We start from the raw sequence: 21,188 nt of genomic DNA on the forward strand, positions 1-21,188 counted from the left end.
TAACGGGGACTCCGAAAACAAATGAGAGCTCGGCACACAAAACAAAAAGAATTACAGAACTCTAAAGACAGAGAACTGCTTCCATACTTCGGGGATAAATAAGTGATGATAGAGTGAGGATTCTGAGAAGCCATTCTTCAGTCTGTCTGTCACTGGGACAAATCACAGTGGTTTTGGATGATAGAAAGAAATACAATTTGAACAACAGAAGGCTAGGGCATGTGGCAAACAAAACCTTACATAATCTACTTTGTCTTTCGCTTCTTTTTCCCTCGAAGAAACAGATGATGCTAAACTGTGCTCTTTACTGGTTCCAACAGTGTTTCTGAACACGAGCCAACCCTGAAAAAGAGCCAAAGACCTTGTAATTGGTACTATTGAGAGTGTTCTGTGTGTGTGAATGAGAGTGTGTAAGAATAAGCCAGTTATATGGGAGAATTCAGCATTAGTGTGGGTTGTGTCACATTCCATACTTGACTGAGCCTCACTGAACCACCCCCCCACCTGGTCTGGTTCCTACTGGCTGATTCTGTTAATTACTTCGACTTTTTTTATTCTGTGAGAGTTGTGAGAAATCTCTTTGACCGCCACCACCGTCCCGCCCAAACCTACACCACAACCCCATAACCACCATTAGCTTAATTAGCTTAATTAATTACATCTTAACACTGTGCTGCAGACATAATGCCCCCATCAGCATCAAAAGAAATTTCCAAGTATATAAGCTCTAACCCCTTCTCACCCTTTCATCGCATTTCAACTCCTCTCTCCCCCCAACCCCTTTCTCATCTTTTCATCCTCACCACTGCTGCTTTATGTGGGACTGTACTTAGCCCACTAACTTTTAATATTTCCCCTTTTTTTCTTTTGAAGAGCTAGCACTGCTGCAGTACTGTGTGGTAAAGCTTTGCCCACTGTGTGCACACAGACTGATTTGGGCAACCGTGCAGCCTGGGAAAATGTGTGTAGAGCGCGGAACACGAGGGGAGTGGAAGTGGAGGAGTGTAGGGGGAATGGGAGTAGAGATGAGGGAAGGGCATGGTACAAGGGAGGAGGCGCGCTGCGGCAGCTGAGCTGTGAAGAAGCTAATGGGCTCTCATCCCCTTCCCACGCCCACCGCGTGTTTTCTGATGGGCACTCAAGCGGCGAGACACATATTGGTTTGGCTACCGGGACAGAACTCCAGCCAGCTCGCTTCAATACTGCCTATCTGGCATCTGTCTGAACTCTGGTTAGCCTGTATGTGACTTTAGGACTGGCAGAGTATGAATCAGTAACCAATCTCTAATAATGTGAGGAGGTGGTGGTTGATCTCACTCATAAGTTGGAACAGTGATAATGAGAAATGAGAACATGGCTCACAGACAGACGGTGACACTGATTAGCTGAGTGGTGTGATGAACAGGAAGCAGCAGCAAATTAATGTTTGCCTCTGTCAGCAAAGATGGGAATGCATCAGAAAGGGAAATTCTCAATCACGGAGCAACTGTGAAACCACAGCCTGTTGCAGCTGTGCATCTGTACATATTATCATGAAGCATCAAAAAAGAGGCTACTAAAACCATCAGTGACATAAAGAGAAAAAGAAGTTTCAACTTGTTTCATATCAAATGATGCTATTTTAAGCCAATCAACACCTACACAATCACATGACTAGCAAATATAACTGCTATGTAACATATAAGAAATAGAGCATAAAAGTACATAAAGTATATTCTTTTTAACTTGTGTCAACACAGAGTGTGTGCCAGTACAACTAACTCTAAGTAAACTAAATCAAATGTGCATAACTAAAGATAGTGTTCTGGCCCTCTGCAGTCAGTCTGGACATTATCCCCTCTAATTTGTGAGAATAAAACCTCAAGCCCCTGATTAGGTGATCCGGGGAAGCCAATTGTTTTGATTGTGCCGTGTGATGTTTGATCTGACGGTGTGGAATGTGGCGACCTTTGATCCAGTGACAACATTCAATTAGATAAGGTTAACTAAATTGACCTCCGCCACCCCTGCTACTCAGCCACGAACTGGATAAAATGTAAACAGCTTGTATGCTACACAGTGAACCAGGAATTACTGCTGTCCACTTTAGCAAACAGTCGGTATGCCCTCTCTTATTCGCAGCACATGCACAACATGCACTATGTAATTCTGCTTTTGAACTAGTGAAAACTGCAATAATTACCTCCAGCCTCTCTTCATCTTTACTAACTTATGATAAATGAAGAAACGTAAAAGATACAACTGGCAAAATGCTATGAGTCTGGTGCTCTTTCTCTTTTTTTCCTGTCTCTTGTTGTAATTACTCATTGTAATAACTTTGCAGTCAGATGGGAATTTAAACGATGGGAGTGTACAGAACTGGGGATGGGGGGCTTTTTAGTGGAGTTGGGTTAGGCTCTTCACTGAACTTCTTACTGACAAACATTAAAAATGAATTGCACCTTAGTGGGAAATGAATCAGGGTGCCCTGGGAATTACATTACGCCCAGTAGCTGACAAGCTAGATGACTATATTCCAGCTGCTGAGCAACCAATGCAAGGGCAAGCATCTCCCCCATCCCCACATTGAGGAAAACAAGACATGTAGGGAAAACTATAGAAATGAAATAACTTGCATGTCTCACTTGGAGTAAAACATAAACACCCAACATTAAATGACATGTGCAGCTGTTGTGTCGTAAAATACGTAAATGTGTCTGTGTTGAGCTGTCCTTTACGACTCGTCAAAACAAATATATTAAAATGTTTTCAAAGTTGGCTACAAGGAAAAACGTACGTTTTTTAAAAATCTCACACAGTATGACTCCTGAGCTGGCATACAGCTACTTTCAAAAGCGCCCAGCTCATCTGCCTTGTTGAAGAGCATTTTCTGTTGTTGTGATTTTTCAATAAAGATGGAAAACTTTTAGCTAACAACCTGAATAAAAACATTAAACTGGATAAGAACATAGATATCTCCTGAAAATCCTTTTGGCAGCTTGTAAAAAAGCCATCACCAAGAGGTGGTACAAGGCTGAACCACAAGATGAATGGCTGACAGTTGTGAAGAAAAGTATTATATGGAACTGTAATCTCATAAGATAAGAGTTAAAGAAGAGCAGTGTCAAGAGAAGTGAGAGAAATGGACGATATTTACATGTCAACTACAAGATGAGGGACTGAACCACTGAATATGACATAAGGAAAAATGTTTGTGAGTAAGAAAAGGCAACCCAGATCTTTTTGTTTACTCTTTGTTTAATTGTCTGTTTTGTACTGGGACTGTACTTTTTATTCCTTTTTTAACACTTTTGTAAAAAAAAAAAAAAAAAACTGAGATCTTCTTAATGAAACTGATGAGCTATTATCGTCACCTCTTTCACACGGTGAAAAAAGCCTCTCTCTTTGCCTCTGACCATGCCCTTCCTACACGACTGCTTTTAGAAGTGAAACAGCAGTGACCCAGAATGACCTCTCTTCACACTCAAAGGTTGAATCTTCATCTCTATCTGACTCACTTCCACAGAACCATGACGCCTTACACTGACAGCTAACACCAGAAAAGCCTGTAGTTTGACCACTGTGTTCCCCTAAGTGAGTTAGTCCTGGCTTCCTGCGTCTTCAGCCCTATCCTAGAGGGAGAACAACTGAGCATCCATGCTTTATTACCCCCACCTGATAATATGCTCTAAATTATATTTACACTCCCTGACTTCCCGATTTGCTATTTATAGTCCATTTTCTGTTTGGTGTATTCTGTTACTTTACTGTTGCTATGACAAACTTCCCCACAGGGATCATTAAAGCATCATTTGCTTTCATCTCTTCCCCAGCCAAAGCACAAACCCCAACCTCTGTCTTTGAATATGCAACTGAGATAAACAGAATTATTCTCATGAAAGATGTGAAATGACCAATGCCAAATGGCGGCATGGGAGCTGTGATATCATATAAGGGTGGAGGCTAGCCTGAACAGCGGCTTTAGCTCCAGTCACACTCCAAGCCAACCCCTTCTCTAGCCTGAGTCCTTATCCCCTTGTACCCAATCTCTGCCCCTGCCCCTCAGCCTTACACTCCAAGCCAGGCTTTAAGCACTGTGAGAGTGGCCTAAGTAGCCCAACACTTCACAGATGAACAGCTCCAGTAATGGGCCATGATTGACCTCAATAGCCGGCTCTGAGTGGGTTCCCTTGGGTCTAATCTCCACATTACCTGCTCCGCTTCACACACACTGACTGACGAGACATGATGAGAGCAACTGCCTTGAAGATTAAACAGATTGGTAAGGAAGTTATGAGGTGCTTAAACAAATAAACAAATGAAACGACCTCTTATGGTATACTTTCATGCACCTGAATTCAATCTAAGATTGGGTGTGGACCCATTTTAATCTGTATTCCAGTCATACTCATTAATAAGTATTTGTCTCTCAATTGTAAAAAATAATTTCAAAATGAAATATTGGTCCGTACCCAAAAAGTACAAACTAGATCGCGTCACTATCTGAAGAGACATTTTCTGTTTTCTCACAAGGATGTAAAATAAATGCATTTTTAGAACCGTTTTGTCTTCTGTAGGTCTATTAGCCGGAGTGCGTTCAGGCCAGCAGCTTAAAGCCATCAAGCCGCTGCCTGAGACAAAGCCAGACTGTTGATTTAACACTCAATGGAGTGAGTGAACACATGCAAAGGAGGGAAAAAGAGCATGATAGATGGACATATGAAAGTACGGCAGGCCTTTGAAAGATTGTAATGGAGGAGGCTACCAAGGGAGATCCCAAAATTCACACCCCATCTATGGTGTCAGGGCAACACGTTCAAGGGCTACGGTTTCAGAGAGGAGGCAAAGAGCGCATGTGTGGCAAGCGCTTCTAAGTGTATGTACGCTTGCACACGTGCATGTATGTGTGTGTGTGTTTGTGTGAAATGGTCAGATCAAAGTCAGGTGCCGCTTCATTCCCACCTGCTCTCATTAGTCTTTGGATCTGAAGGCTCAGAGTACTGTAAGATCCCACCTGTTTCTGACTGCTGTGGACAGGTCTCAAAGGACACACACAGAACTGTACGGTTGTGTCACCATATAAACAAGTCAAGATGCTTGAATATCTACACTGATACAAAAATAGATAAACAGATCAAAAGATGAATAGCTAAATAGATAGAAATAATGTATATATGTAGTAACTCAAGTAAATGTTTTTTTACTATCTGAAGTATTGACAATAACTACCCATGGATACATATTTTATCTTTCTCTAAAAACTGTAGATTATTTATGTTACAGTGTAAACAATGTAGTTCAGTGTTGAAGAGTCAACTTATTTCTGCATAAACCCTCAAACTCTAAAACATTTTCTTCCTTACATCTGTCTAATATGAACAGTTATTGAGGAGAAAACAGCTTTAATATCTATTAGGGAACTAAATATGTTTAGTATTACCACGCCCGGGGAATTCTCCAAGGATTAATTCCATGTAGCTTTCATAATTCCCTCCAATATGTTTAAATTAAGATTAAAGATCACTTTGTTCCCCTATTCCCACAGCTCCCATGGTATGGTAAAGAGATCAAAACTGCAGGGCTTTATAGGGAACATCTTTAACATTTGCTCTGCTCTCAGTGTGCTTGATTAAATGTAACATTTTGAGATCCCAGAGTTCTGAGAAAAGCATAAATCATTGTCTCGCAGCTGCTGGCGTGCCTGGGGAAAACACATGCTATCCCTCACTCTCTCTCACTTTTTTTGTCTTCTCTATGATCATAAAGCCCACCCGACCCGTTGGTCCCTCCTCCTCTGGTGCAAGTCAGGGTGGTGGAGGGCTGGGGGGAACACCTGCAGGCTGCCGCTCGCCCTGAGGTTCAGCATAAACCCCAGCTCCTCACACGCCCTCTGGCCCCGACTCCCTCACACAGGCCCCGTCCAGGGCCCCCTTAGTCTTTCCCATCCATCAGCAGTGACAGGCCCAAGACCAAGCCAAGGAGGAGAGTCTGTCAGCCAGCCACTGTCCGGGATCAAAATGATCAAGCTGTCTTTTGAGTAGTAGTGATAATTTACACTCAGTGTAGCATTGCAGGTCATTCTGAATGACACGGCCAAGGATTTCTGGTCCTAGTGATCTTTAATGCAAAGCTCTACTCTGATTAAATTCACAAATAATTTATAGATTTAATACCAGTCAAGGAATATAGGCATCAGTCCCAGTGTGTGCTAGTGAAGAATGACATGTCCCTGGCTCTCAGCTTGGCCCATGTGGAAGGCTAACCTGTGCCCTTCTGATCCATCCTGCCAGCCTGGATTGTTGCCTGCTGTGACTTAAAAGCAACGAGCTCACTCCCTGAGCTGCACCAGTCTGACTCCCCTCACAGCTGCCTAAGTTTCTTCAGTTATTTTTTGCTCCATCCCTCACTTTGTTTTTCGTGTTATTTAATAATTGATTTCTCATCATTCACTGGGTCATAGCAGATCACATGCATGAGTCATGTTTAGTTCCTGTAAAAGGAGAGAAAATTAAATAGAAAAACAGGAGAATTCTTGGCTATGGCGGTACTCTTCCACTGCCAAAAAATCTTATCATAGCTGGCTCTATCTGGAACGACTGCTCGATTAGGAGAAATCATCTGGGACTGTCATGTTGTAACGCAAAGGGTTAACGGCAAGATATGAAACTACTATACGCCTTTGGATCTATAAAAGAGGACACTTTAAAGCAAAGCTGCTTAGTTCTTCTGTGTTAAAACCCACGCCTTTAATTGTGTTTAATTTATTAGAATGTTCCAACCTCAACTCTGTTAAATGAAAACACATTCGTCTGGATCTGCAGGAGTTCTACAAGTGTATAGGGACTCCCTCCAACCGCCACCCCAAGCCACCCAACCCAATCTCTTCATTTTCTAAGTAAATTGGAATTTCGAATTCACTGGTAAACAATTAGACAGAAAACAGATGTCACTGGCTGTATTTGAAAGTAACTTATCTATTTGGTGAATTAACTGTGTATGAAAGAACAAGAGAGATAGAGAGAAAATTAAAACGTGTCGAATCTGCCATTTAGGTGGCCAACCGCGCATTCAGTTATCTATAAACTAACACTACTTCAGTGCAGTGAAAATGGACATTCCCCATTGTGCTCTGAGGTTTGTTCTAAAAATATTTCAGGCGGACAACTGTTTCATAGAAACTGTCAAGACAAGAGCTCTGTCGGTTTGAGGGGAGACTTGCGTGATTGGCTGTGAGTATAGAATTTAGCTGTATATCAGAGCAAATGTATCAGAATTGACCTCAAAATTTGGGCCTTTCTGGGCTCTAAAAAAGGGAAAATGTAAGACATGGAGGAAATGGCTTCTGGGATGAATTAAAGGATCCATAAGGAAAGTGCTGGCAATTTCCAGAGCCTGTCATATCCTCTAAGCCATGAGACAACACAGAGATCACACATACATGACCGGTGGGGAAACACTGAAGGCAAGGCTTCTCTCGACCTGTAACCAACTGCAGTCAATCACACACACCAAAACATGAAAATAAGGCATATGTATGTGAAAGCGCCATGGCGTGTGAGTTTCTGTATTCTAACACTTCAGTGACGACACGTTGGTGGCTCGATGTTGATTACCAACATGCTCCCCCTTCCTTAAATAAATATTATGCTTTGAGAATTGGGCGGACAGATCCTGCTGCACTGCTGTGCTTTGGGTTGCATCCCTACAAAAACCAGAAGCAACTAATCAAATGAAGAATAGAATATAAAAGTTGATTGTGGCTCATTATATCTTAATGTTTTCAGTATGTCTATGGTGTAAGAAGTTAGCCTTTCTCTTACTCCCCTTCCCCAGTCCTACGCTCGATGTATAATGATCACGCTTTAAGAATTTGCTAAATGGAATCAACAGAGCCACATGGGACGAATAAAATGTGTTTGATGCCAAGGCCAAGTGCTCCAACAATTCAGAAATGTCATGATCACAAAACGTTGAGCCTCTGAGTCGGTGCTATGGGAGCAAAGGGTGCAGCCCATTTGGAGTGGTGCTACTCCACCTTTCATCTCTGGCTGAATGAGGCGTTGCATCCATCATTCCATTAACACTGCTCTAACAGGCTCCCAGTCACCCTCTGGATGACAGCAGGGACATGGGACATGTGGAGTGACCAAAAGCTTTGATGTGAGTCTGACCACCATACAAAACACAGACCCAAAAGTAGACACCAAAAAAAAATGCTTGTACACACACATACTGACTTTGCCAGCTTTTCCTTCAACAGCATGCTTGACACAACACACACATACATGCAGAGAGCGAGAGAGAGAGAGAGAAATGTTCCATTCTGGTGAAATTGTTAGTGTCAAGCCATGCTGCTGTGTCCGTCTATGACTGAAATGACGGGTATATTGCAGATAAAAGAAATATTTCTGGCAGAAATACTGTGAGTATTCATGTCAGCTGTTCTGCAGTGCTTCATGTTAAAAAACACAATGAAAATACAAAAATGTTAATGATGAAATCGTTCTTTAAGGTTTGTTTCTTTGTACGCACCACCTCCACCAGGGAGAAAGCATGAGTATACTAGATGTGAGATTAAAAAAAACCCAAAAGAATAAGAGACAAAAGAGAGATGCAGACTGAGTGAGAAAGAAAGCAAGCAAGGCACAAAAAACATTAAACACAGAGGAGTGGAAAAAAAGAGGAGAGTATTGAGGCAGTGATGAGAAGGAGTGCAGGCCTCCACTGCTCCACATCTGCTGGAGATATATCCAGTGCTTCTGGGAGTCAGCCCCCCCGCCTCCCTTTCACCTTCATCTTCTTTCTCTCTCCCCCTCTTTTTGCTTCCTTTTGGTCTTCTGGTTTGTGTTCAGATCAGGTTTTAATATTCAAAAATATGTACTGTCTTTATGAGCCATTGCTTCGCTGAAATAATATGCTCCCTAAATCAAAGTAATAGTCTGAGGCTGTGCACTAAATAGAATTTACCAGAGTTCCTAAAAATATCTATCTATGTCTGTGAGGCTGTAAAGGGTGGAACAACCCCCTGTCAGAAATACAACGTTGCTTTTAAAATCTGCTCTTATGTCATTGCAACTTGCAGGAAATTTATTCAAAAGCTGTCCTCACATTTATCAAACCGTGAGTTGCCTATGAAATGTAAGCTTTTCCCCTGCATTACATATTCAATTTATAGCAGTGTCTTGGCTTTCTGTTCACTAGCAATGGGACAGTGATTGACTGGGTGACATTCAAACAGCGATGGAGCAGGATTCCTGCTTAGGGGTGACCTCCCAAATCCACTGTCTCTAAACCGTACTTATCTTCTTACTTCGCCTCGCTCTAAGCTACAGCTGTATCTTTTCCTCACAGGCTGAAACCACCTGAGGCCAGCTCTATCTCCACCTCAGCGCTGACATGTTTAAGGCCCACGGGTCTGATATGATTCAAGTTTGGGGGTTTACGTAAGTCAAGGCCACACGATGAATCTTTGCATCCCTTGTATTAAAAGTGATGTACGGTTGTGACTCTGAAGACAAATCTGAAAACAAATACTGGAGGTGTATTGTTTTACACAGTTACCCGTGGCTTCTCCTGTATCTGCTGTGGGGCAGGACTGGGGTTTCGGGATAACAGCCCAGAGTGTACTTTGAGAGACTCACCTTTTGTGGGCTTTTAGAGTCTTGGGAGCAATTGAAGGCCATGACATAGGGGAGACTATCATGTACATGTCCTTCTAAAGATATCAATCTAGCGTGGGAACCTAGTATGGCTGCCTGATAGGAGAAGTAGTTGCAGTTGCAGGTGGGGAGGAAGGTTAGTGATAATATACTGATGCTCATGGCCTTATTCACAGAAGAAAGCACTTCAGGAGCAATTTTTGCTAGAAAGAGTACTAGAGACCATACTGTGTGGATGAGGACATACCTGGCTACTGCTATAGATACATGAGACGCACCAAGCTGTGGCCATGTAACTTCCAACTTACTAAATCAAGCACTACAGCACTTTAGCTTTGGAATCTGTATTGCATTCTTTTAGAAGAGCTACTGAATAACCCCCCCCACCCAACTCTAAACACACATGCATACACCCACACACTCTCCCACTGACACCAGAAACATAATCCATGGTCTACAGATGCAATCAAAAAGTGCAACCTGACATCAGCGCAGCCTTCATCAGCAATCCTCGAGTGGTTAGCTGTTGTTAGCCAGCTCGGCCCTGCGCTGACAGAGACTAACTGCTGTTTAGAGAACTCCTGCTGCCTGTAGAGAGATGCCGAGCTGCCAACCCTGCCTCAAGGAGACTGGAGTGGAAAACACTTATCGGCTTTACTAAACAAATAACTGAAAGGGGGCATTGCGTGACATTATGGGAGGAAGGAAAATATGACGACCTAAACAAACCAAGACTCTTGCATTAGATCACCAATAATTGAGATGGAATATGGACTACCAGTGCCTGTCATGAATCCAAACACCACAACCACGACCGGAAAATGAGCTACAGAACTGATATATCAATATGAGATGGTGATTTAAAAAAAAAAACAGGCTGAGTAAGACATTTTACCACAGAGCAAATGTACACTGATAGATGCAGTGGAGAGAGGGAAAAGAGTAGAAAGAGTAGAGTAGAGTAGAGTAGAGGAGAGGAGAGGAGAGGAGAGGAGAGGAGAGGAGAGGAGAGGAGTTGAGTTCTACCTGAGTTCCTGCAATCATCTCCTTGCTGAGGGACCTGGATGGAAAATGCCAGCAGATCAGGAGCCAGCAAAGATTCAGGCTTGCGAATCTCATTCAGCCAGCGGCTCATGTGGAGTTCTTTGGTGTCAGATGGGCCCTGAATCAGAGGAACCAGCTTCTCCTTAACCCCCTCTCCCGAACCTAAGAGACAGAGTAAAGGCTATTTATTATAGCACAAATAAATCACAAATTAAATCTCTAAAAATGTGTCCAAGAGGATACAAAAAATATAAAAGTAAGAGTCTTTTTCTTTCCCTTCCATCTGAATCACTTTGTGATTTGAGAAATTTTCAAAGTTGAAATGAAGAAAATTAATTGGTGAAACTGAATTATAGAGATTACTGATTAACCTTGTCTGAATCGGCAATTTTCTAACTGTACAAGTGTATGCATAAGCTCTGTTTCAGTGTCAAACTGACCAGCAATAATATGATGGACACGTACAGTATGCTGGGTGTTAACAAAAACAATTACTTCTTATGTCTTTATCATAGTAAGTATCTCATGTAGCTATGAATTTTGATATCAGAAAATTAACTGCACATGCGTTTTTCTTTGCATTTCTATATTGACAGCTGCAATAGATTTTATAATCTGCCTGACATCATGTGTGCAGTTTGACCTGGTGAACTCTGTGCTATGACACTAGCTCCAATAACATCCTTGCCATCAAAGACATGGCCACAGCCCAATGACAGCGCCCCTGGAGAAAAACAGCAACTGAATCACACAGCTGGAAAGAAATCAAGATAAAGATTGAGCAGGAGAAGGAGAGGGAGAGAGACACAGTGAAGTGTGTAAAGAGTATAAGTTAAAGAAAGTAAAAGAAGAGTATAGTCGGCCTCACTCTCTCCCTCCTACACAGGCAGTAAAGTTTTAACAGGGCACAGCTGCACACACCTGGGGTCCTGGCGCACACTTTTACAGCTCCCACGGTTCCCGAGGCGCATTTCACCGTCGCACGGCTGCAGAACTTCAGCTCCAGGTTTTGGACCGAGCCCTCGAGAGTCGGTGACGGGCCCGGAGACTTCACACCTAATAAAAAAGAAAACAAAGTGAAAATGAAGTGCAGTCCGGCAGGTTTAAACACCGCTGCCGTGGCTTCGTTAAACACTTGATTGGCCTTTAATTGGTCTTGATCCCTTTTTTTCCCTCTCTTTCTCTCCCAAAGTTCTGAGAAACCAGGTGCTCTTAAACACAGATATCACCAACACCAGCATTTATCTGGGCTCTGGCAGGGATACGAGCAGTGCCTTCTGTTTCCAAGGTTAACTGTTGATGTGTCTCCATATCATGATAAATATGTCAAACAAAAACACATTTATATTATAGTATGCCAAATAAACACTCGTTAAAACATATGTGAACAGTCCCCCAAAGCTATAATCTAATATATTATATTATAATATCATCAGCACCTAACGTCTTATGCCCACTGAAAGATTTTGAAAATACAGACACCCTTTCACATGTCAAAGCAATATGAGTTTTAACATTTTCAGATTTTTCAAAAACTGGGGATCTTGTAGGGTCAATATTCGCAAGACTGCAATTTGATTTATTTTAACATTATTTTCCATCGTGCTCCTGGTGGAAAACACCAAAATCCATTTTAGAAATATGACATATTAAAAAAAAAAATGTGTCTGCATAAAGACATAAACCTAGAAACAAAAAAGGTGTTATATGTCAGCAGTGTTCTTGTCAATTAAGCATCAATACAATCCATAAGGATAAACTGTATTCGTGTACTAACTTCAGATTTGGGATTTTGGCACCTTAACTCCCTACTAGCCTGTTGGATACCTACACTATTTTAGTGGGAGGAGACTGCAGGAATGAAAGGTGGACCGTTTCAAAAATTAAGATTTCTCCATAAACACTCCGAATCAAACTGGTGACACCACCATTAGTTTTTCTATAACCTATGCCAGTCCCTAATATTTTTTACAATCATTATTTAATGTTTGATTTTTATGTGTGTACTTATCTGTGAGTGCAAGCTGACAGAGTCTGGAAATGTACAACCTGGGGTAAAATATATTTGTATTTTTATTCATCTGGATTTAGAAAGCTTCCTGTGAAAAAAACATTTATAGTATACTGATGCAATTTTGATCCACCACAGAACAGCGCCAACATTACAGCCATTTTGTTATTAAAAAGTACTTAAAAGTATATTAAAGGAGATAAAAAACCTTTAAATTATCAAGTGCTTGTCCTAAATGTTTTACAGTTTCCCAGTAAATTTACTGAGTTGAATGACTTGAACATTTGAAGTTAAATATCAGGCACTATTAGGAGTATGAGTAATAGGCCAATATAAAGGATATATCTTTCCAAAACAATATCCAATACAGTCACACTGGTATCCAGCTTAGTGTCAACTCCAACTCACCTAACACCAGCATTACATCACAGGAGCCTCAAGTGCTCTTCACTCTATGATTATTTCTCTTAATGGCAGCATAGTGTGGAAGAACCTTCTGTCTGCCATCTTTCCAAAATGAAACTGTTTGCACTGTGGGAAGGAGTGGGGGGGATTACACACTTGCCATTATGATATGTCAATGTTATTTCTATGGTGAGAGGCTATTTCAAACACATAACAAGAGGAGGAGGGAGAAATAGCTGGATGGCTAAAAGATACTGTAGAGTTTAGGGAGTTCTGTGCCAAACCGCCTGTTGAGAGAGGAGAGGAGGATCCATCCATCACATGCTACATTCTTCCAGTTAACTGGAACTGTCCGAGGGAGTCGCATTAAATTCTTACATCACCTGTTCCAATAAGGCTTTACTTCACAGAATAATCCCCTCTTACAGTGATAGTGCTTCATTTCCTACAAGTGTCCACAGCACATTCTGACTGAGTTTACAACTCAGTGGGGCTGGTCCAGTGACTCGCAGATCAACAGGTCAAAGAGGCTGAACGAACGGCAAAGAGAAACTCAATAGTTAAATATAAACAAAAAATATATCAAAACTGATCAAGAACATATGAAGCAGATGGATTGAATCCCAGGGATTTATTGCCTACCGGTGAGTGAGAAGGTTTTGTATTAATAAGGCACAGATGAGTGGTGCTACCAGAGAGGCTATGAAAGCAGGTCATTATTTGGCAACAGTTCCTAAAGCTACCAGAAAAAAAGCTGGTCCAGACATCTAAAAGCTTTTTTTTTTCATCCAAATCAACCTGATCTCTGACTTTTTGTCTTACATTTCTTAGTGTTTAACTCTTCAACCTGTTGAATAAACTCTTTTCCCACTTTCTCAAATCACTGTTCAATTTTTTTAAGTAATCCAAAATCTAGACTCTGAACAAACAAAGACAACTTGAGTAGGTTATTTTACACCAAAATTAGCAGTTGGTATTTTTGTTTTTGGTTGTTAATCCCAATCAACTAACGGTTCAAAGGTAGTTTTAATGTAAAACAGCAGGCAGTGTGGTTACAGACAGGATTCAAGTAGACACATATGCACACAGCACATTTGAGCAAGAGAACTACTGGCAATTGCAAAAATCCCTAACCACTGACTTCCCTCCTCTCCCTCTCTCAGACAAATTACCCAGCAACCTCTTCACCTGCTGTCTGAGAGGCCCTCTATCAGCCCAGATGGAAGATGGGGATGTTAATAACCCTCCCTCTGTCTCCCTGCCTGCCACTTAATATATCTGCAGGTCAAACAGAGCAGTGCTGTGTGTCCCTCTGTGGCTTTAGTTACCTGCTTCTTTAGCAGCTTCCTCTGTCTACTGGACAGATGTTCTCTGAAGTGTAGATCTGGTGCAAGTGAATTATTTCATCCCAGAAGCCAAAGAAGCTGGAATTATACTGTCTGTTCCGTGCATAAATATCAATGTATTTTTTAAGTAACAGGCAATACACTGTTGTCAAAATTATTAGCAGGTTCTGTACATCTTTAAAGAATTAATGCTGCATTCACACGCTCCCCTGATGTTTCCCGTTTCCGAGTTGGTAAGTCTTTCTTCAGATTCTAGTGTGTTCAAGAGCTTTAGGTCATAATGTGGAAACAACACAGACATTACAAAGATGTGCTGTATTTTTGTCAGAGCATTTAAACATTAATAACAGTTAGAGTACAAAAGAAAAAAAACATTTACATGCATTATGTGAATTAATGAAAAGTATATTACTATCCACTGACCATTTGCTTTCATTTACCATGTTTCTATATTTATGACATTGACTACAAAAATTTAAGCTGATTTTTCAGGTGTTCAGATTTAAGGGGGCATTCTTATGAAATGTAACAGTTGCAAACTTATTTATCTGATTATTTTGACACCACATGAATTCAGGGTCAAACCACAAGGATGTTCTTCTCTCATTCCCACTTTTTCATTGCGAGGAGCGTGTCAGTTTTGCAAACTAGCAATTTGCAATAAACTCAAAAAACAAGCCAATGTTGGGTTTTTTAATCCATTTTTTAAAATTCAGACATCATCTCACATCTTTTTACTAAATAGGTTTTTTAAGAGGACACGTGTGAATAGAGCTGAGTTACCATAATGACCATTTTTAGAGAAGAATGTGTGTGCAAGCTTGTGCACATACATTGCACATACAGATACACACATTCACACAGACCCCCTTGGGTTATTTGATGTGATCCAGTACCAGAGGGAAAGATAGAGAATGACATAGGCACTACATAAAGCTAGGCTGCCCTTCCTGGAAACAATATAGCTAACATACATTTGCCATAAAAGCATTGCACCAGACATTTGGCTATATTATTGAGTGTGTCTCAGTGAACCTAAAAACACATGACCTATTTACCCTGAAAGAACAGAACATTGTAGAGAATGGATATCCAGATCCAGTGACCATTTGGCCTTTTTCAGAACAGGACTGAAGGAAAAATGACTGCAACAGTGATGAGTATGCCTCCACACAGACTGACTGCTCCCCTGAGTCCTCACTCTTCTGGAAAAGATGGAGATGTAAAAAGTACAGACCAATCTGGAAAACAACAGGGGCCATTCCTTCTACTCTATTGGCTCTTTGATAAATGGAACTATGGGTATCACTATCCCATGTTGCCCACGTAGATGTCCTAAAGGGCACGGTGCACCTGCTGGGGTGGTGGTTGTTGCGTGGGGGGGCTTGGTCAATGTTTTGTCCAGCTGTTGGACTATAAAAAAGTGGGGTACACAGGAAGAGGAAAACCACAAGGGTTGGTAGTTTGTCGACTTAACAGTGGTATTCAGTTTGGTTTATGTATGTAAGATGCATTAGTGTGTGTATTACAGCCAGTGTGTGTGTGTGTGTGTGTGTGTGTGTGTGTGTGTGTGTGTGCGCACGTGTGCTTGTGTGTGTGTTTCTGTGTGTGTGTGTGTGTGTGTGTGTGTGTGTGTGTGTGTGTGCGTGCGTGCGTGCGTGCGTGCGCTTGTGTGTGTGTTTCTGTGTGTAACGAAGTGAATGACTGAGTGAATGAATGTGTGTGGTGCGGTTACTCTTCAAGCAAGGGCAGGTGCAAGAAGTATATAAACACACAGCTAGGGGCCAGAGGCTACAGCACTCCATCAAACACTGTGAGGGCAACCGTGGGCAGCTGGATTTGCCATCCTGAACGCCAAGTGTGGAAAATACGAAGGGAAGGAGGGATGTAAAGTCAGTAAAGAAATACTAAGGGACAAAAAGAAAGAGAAAGAAGGAATAGATTAATAAAAGGAACACACACACGGATGGGGCAGTGTAGGATGTGAACGCTGTTTTTTTTCTTTCTGCATACCTCAATTGTTGGCGTACACATGTATGTCTCAGTATGTCTGTGTGTGTGTGTGTGTGTGTGTGTGTGTGTGTGTGTAGGACATCTGCAGACTTGCCATGTTTTACACATTCCAACATGTCCTGCTCTCACTGCTTTGAGGAATGGTATGGGAAAGTTGTCTGCCCATAACACTAGACCAGGCAAGCTACATCTTCAAACAAGAAGCACATTCACAAAACAATTGTTTTAATATCTAAGAAATAGTAAGGAATTTTCATTTCTAAAGCTATAGAAACATTCTTGTAGAGAATAAGCCAAGACATTCACATGGGAACACTGAAATGTTATAAGATGAAGAAGGGGAAGGCCCTGCTCTCTGTGTGAAACGTTTATAATGCATGTTCTTTAACTTTAGAAAGCATCCAGAGGAGCCATTAAAATCTGATACAGAATCTGAAACTGTCTCTATTACTGGATGTGAGGCCTGATGTCTAACAATATCTGGAATTGGTTGATTCATACAACAAGACCACAAAAAGCAGATTCGGAAAGAGAAGGAAGGAAAGCATGTACTAAAACCGCTATTAAAGCTGTGTTTTGATTCAAGTTATTACACCTTCATCCCATGCAGTCACATTAGAGCCGTAAGTAAGAGTTCCCCTTCTTTTCCGAAAGCCGTTCCCTGGCACGTATTTATGCATTAGGGATCAGTTTTATATGTGATGACGATCAGCTGACAAGAGGATGTACAATATCGCCAAACCTTAATGGGCAAGTAGTCAGACAAAGACGGACAGAGGAGGAAAGAGAACCTAAAGTTCTAAAAGCTCTGGGTCTGGCAATGGGCCCACAGCAGCTAGGGGGCTGACAGAAAAAGAGGTAGACAAGTTGTGTAGACCGAAAGCAGCCAGCTGAGCCATTAAGTGCTGATGCAGAAACAATAACTGTCTCTCCTAAGTCAGGAAGGGCTGAAGTAGAAGCAGTAAGTAGGAGCAGGAGGTCTGCTGGCACCTTGCCCAGTACTGACACACAGCAAAAATACAGACACATGCAGAGAGAGTGGGACAGCAAAACAGACAAGGTGAACCAGCAGTGGTTTGTCCTGCAGTTAAAGCCGAGACGAGAGCAGCTTTGGCAGTCGGCAAATACAAGTCTGAAGGGGAGAGTCATTGCTTTTAACAAAATCTCATTTTTATACTCACAGATAAACTTAACAGACTTTTAAAGAAACCCAAAGGTAACTTTAGGAATGCATCAGTTGCTTGAAGAGAGTTTGTGACATTCTCATGGTTTTTTGCTACTTTCTACAAGTAACTGAACCAAAACAAAAAAATCAGCCTAGAGTACATACAGGACAGAAGCTATTTAGACTTGGTGTGGCTTATGGCATATGCAGGAAAACTTCACTTTCAGACTGGAAGAGATGTAGTTTACATGAGCAGTGATAGCTACCACTGCTAAAGACCCACACAAACTTACTTGCAGCCCAACTGCCAGTGTTTGGGTTATGCTAGTACACAAAACACTTCCATCAACAGTAAGTTATTCTACACCTACATATAGAGACAGAAGATTTTTTAAATGAAGAATGCATACAGTGCATTTGTGTGGACAGAGAACCAAGTATGAAGCAAGCAGACAAGTGTCTACACACACAAACACAAACACTTCTCCCCATGAGCCAGCCCTGCCAGGCTGCTTCCAGCACACTGGGTGAAGGATAGACTGGTGGGGTATGCAAGTAGTGCTCGCTGCCTGTAACGGTCGAGGTATTAAGACAGTGATGGGGTGTAAGTGCTGGTGGTAGCGGAGGCTGGGGGTCTAATTTCCATGATTACCATTCCCTCCAGGTGCTGCCTGCCTTTCCGTCTGCCCACTAAAGCAGTGACACATGTTCTCCGCACATTCAAATCCTGGTTCTCTTTGCCACCGAATTACCACAATTAAGGAGTCTTCATGCGGAAGCAATTTGGCCAACACTAATGGGCCTAGGCAGTGGGGTTTGAGAAATGGGGGGGGTGCAGAGTAAAACCAAGTGAAAGAGTTATAGAACAAGTGAAAGAGATGAGAGAATGAGAGGAAAAGGGAGAGACAGATGTGCGAAGAGTGATAGAGAAACATGTGCTGTGACACAGAGGATTCCGGCATCACCACTTGTAAAGAGATGATTAGTCGGTGGTGAGATAGGCCATTAAAACACAGTTCTGGATGAGAGGGCCTGCCTCTCAATCTCCCATATCCCCAGCCTAATGCTGCCCTGACAAATTTGGTTAGCATAAGAAACAGGGGCATTCTGACTTTGAAGTAGTGGCCAGGATGGAATGCCAGTGTGGTTCCACCATGAGAAGGATGCTCGAAACTACAGACCGCAGCTAATGACGCTAAACCAGCCTCTCCGTCACTGAAACGTAACTCTGGATTACTGCTCTCTCTCTCTGACTCTCAAGATCTCTGTGACTCTACAACTCATGTTGGCTCTTTTTCTCAGGCTTTCTCCCCCTCTCTCCTCTTCCCTTATGGAACAGTATTAAAGAGAAACCAAGCAGAGTTCTTGTTTATCAATAATCCACTGAGATCAATATTTATGTCTCAGCTTTGCAGAGGCTGACTGTGTCTGTGTGTGGTGGTAGCCAAGATGTGACTGGGGTTTCAGTGCTGCTGAGGCACTTCAATGGGAGTTGCAGTGGAAATTTATGGCCTTGTGACGTGAAGCTATGTGCTCCGTCGGCACTAGTCACTACCCTTAGATGGGACGGTTGGCTCACAGCAGGGAGCCAGCTCTGCAGACACTACCAGATGACATAAATACAAACAGATTTATTTGGGGCTGTCATTGATTCGGGGCTTAGTAACATTCAGAGCAGTCTGCTGTGGGCGCTTTAAAGCCCAATCTACTGACAGTGCATTTTGTTTCATGTCTCAGTAATGCTATTTGCTTTGAGTGTATGTGAACTTCTTTAAACATGTTAGACAGTTATGAAGCTACTTACTGTAATTATTTATCTGATTAACTGTTCTTTTACTTTTTTTATTGATTATGCACTGCTATATGTAATATATTCCTTCTGAATATTACTCTTTAAACCATTACTTACTTTGTGCTAAATGTAAAGGCTTGCTTTGAATCAGTCTCTCCTTAATGGCTTTAGTATTTCAGTTATGCTCGTGATGCTTTCCTGATACCAAAACAGTTATTTTATTATTATTATTATTATAATTTATTTGTGACTAATGTATCTTTCAGGGTTTCCCACAGATACACGTTTTTGTGGTGGTCCACCACAATTAAAACATCTGCCGCTACAAATTGATCTTCTATTTCTGGTACTGAACCATCATTAAGACCACTATTGGAACTAATATACCATTTGGTTGTTTACTGCACCACAGTCTCAGAGCACAGAGCATACTGTGGGCACAAATGGAGCAGCAGGACAGCAGGCACAGTGAAAGTAAAATTTAACAGTTCATTGTGCTGGGTCGAAAGGTTTGCATTCACTCGCCTCTCCAGCAACTGATCCTCTTATTCATCGATCTGATCAACTGTGACTGGATTCATATCAATTCTCCACTCTGCAACTCCCAAAGTGTCACTGAGGAAAAAGGACTCACAAAAAGTTTAGCCTGTGTTACATTCAATGACCCGCAAAAATGTCTGAATTTTTAAAGATGGGATATAGAACGATTATAAAGGGACACAAATACACACACTTTAATAAAAGTTAAGTTTGGTGCCCCTCCTCCGTCATCATAAATTATAATTCTGAGTGAAACACTGTCTTTATATGCAGAGCTTTCACTATAATATACAATACAGCAATGTATACCTTACTATAACTGTACTCTTGACTTGTCTTCCTTGGTCTGTTCGATGCATTATCTATTGAGGACACATTGTAGAAGTCTACAAGTCTTTACCATGGTAACGCTTCATAAACCACAGCTGCAGGGGGTTTTCATATTGTATTTCAGTTTACCCTCCACAGGGGAGAGTCGGGAGTCGAGTGTTCCAGCTCTAAATGACGAAAGCTTAAATCTACTCTACCCAAGCTTGGCCAGCTAACTAAACTGCCCTACTCGACTACCAGCGACCAGCCAGGTCTCTAAAAAGCATGATAGATCTTTGAGATCAACTATCAATTTAAGTGCTATCCTGTGCCAATGGTATATTGGATTTAGTGGTAAATGGAAAGATGCCTTTGAGAAACCATCAATGATTCATATAAGAGAGCAAAAATCAAAAGTTGGACATGAAATTTGGGCTTCCAAATCCTGTACTGGGATCATCCATGTCCTCCAGCATGCCTGGAATCATATCTTATTTCCCATGACAGAAAAGTGGGCTACTATTCAAACAAACAGAGGGGAGAAAATCCTTGGCACACTCTCTGTAGACTTCTGATTTCTTTTAAATATCATCTTTCGCCAGAAGCCAGTGGATGGTGTGAGGAAAATGGGAATGATGAATGATGAATCTGGGTGAGAAATGACAAGCTTGATGTCCCCTGATAAGTGTCTGAAGTCCCCAACCACGAGGGGGAGATGCACGCATTTACAGATATATATAGACATGTTTTTGTGTGCGTGTGTGTGTGTGTGTGTGTGTGTGTGTGTGTGTGTGTGTGTGTGTGTGTGCGCGCGCCGTTGTTTGGTGAAAATTGACTTGAGATGTTGTTTAATAGAGAAGCAGACCTCAGGCACTTCATGTTCCTCTCATCCCATTAAACATATAAATATCCATGTAATCTGATG

At 41.7% G+C, this 21,188-nt stretch overlaps 1 protein-coding gene across 4 annotated transcripts in view; it reads right to left on the reverse strand.

Moving 5' to 3' along the window:
• The window catches only part of vps13b (vacuolar protein sorting 13 homolog B), a 392,967-nt gene that overhangs the window by 290,981 nt on the left and 80,798 nt on the right, over positions 1–21,188 (reverse strand). For all 4 annotated transcript variants that reach the window (XM_042490601.2, XM_042490600.2, XM_042490605.2 and 1 more), the window contains exons 18-19: positions 11,604–11,738; positions 10,665–10,844 (exon numbers count right to left, since the gene is read on the reverse strand). In XM_042490601.2, coding sequence (XP_042346535.2) covers positions 10,665–10,844; positions 11,604–11,738 — 315 coding nt within the window. The remainder of the gene's footprint in view (positions 1–10,664; positions 10,845–11,603; positions 11,739–21,188) is intronic.

Source organism: Plectropomus leopardus, chromosome 11, assembly GCF_026936395.1.
Source record: "Plectropomus leopardus strain MGB_pleo_1.0 chromosome 11, ASM2693639v1, whole genome shotgun sequence".
NCBI classification, from domain to species: domain Eukaryota; kingdom Metazoa; phylum Chordata; class Actinopteri; order Perciformes; family Serranidae; genus Plectropomus; species Plectropomus leopardus.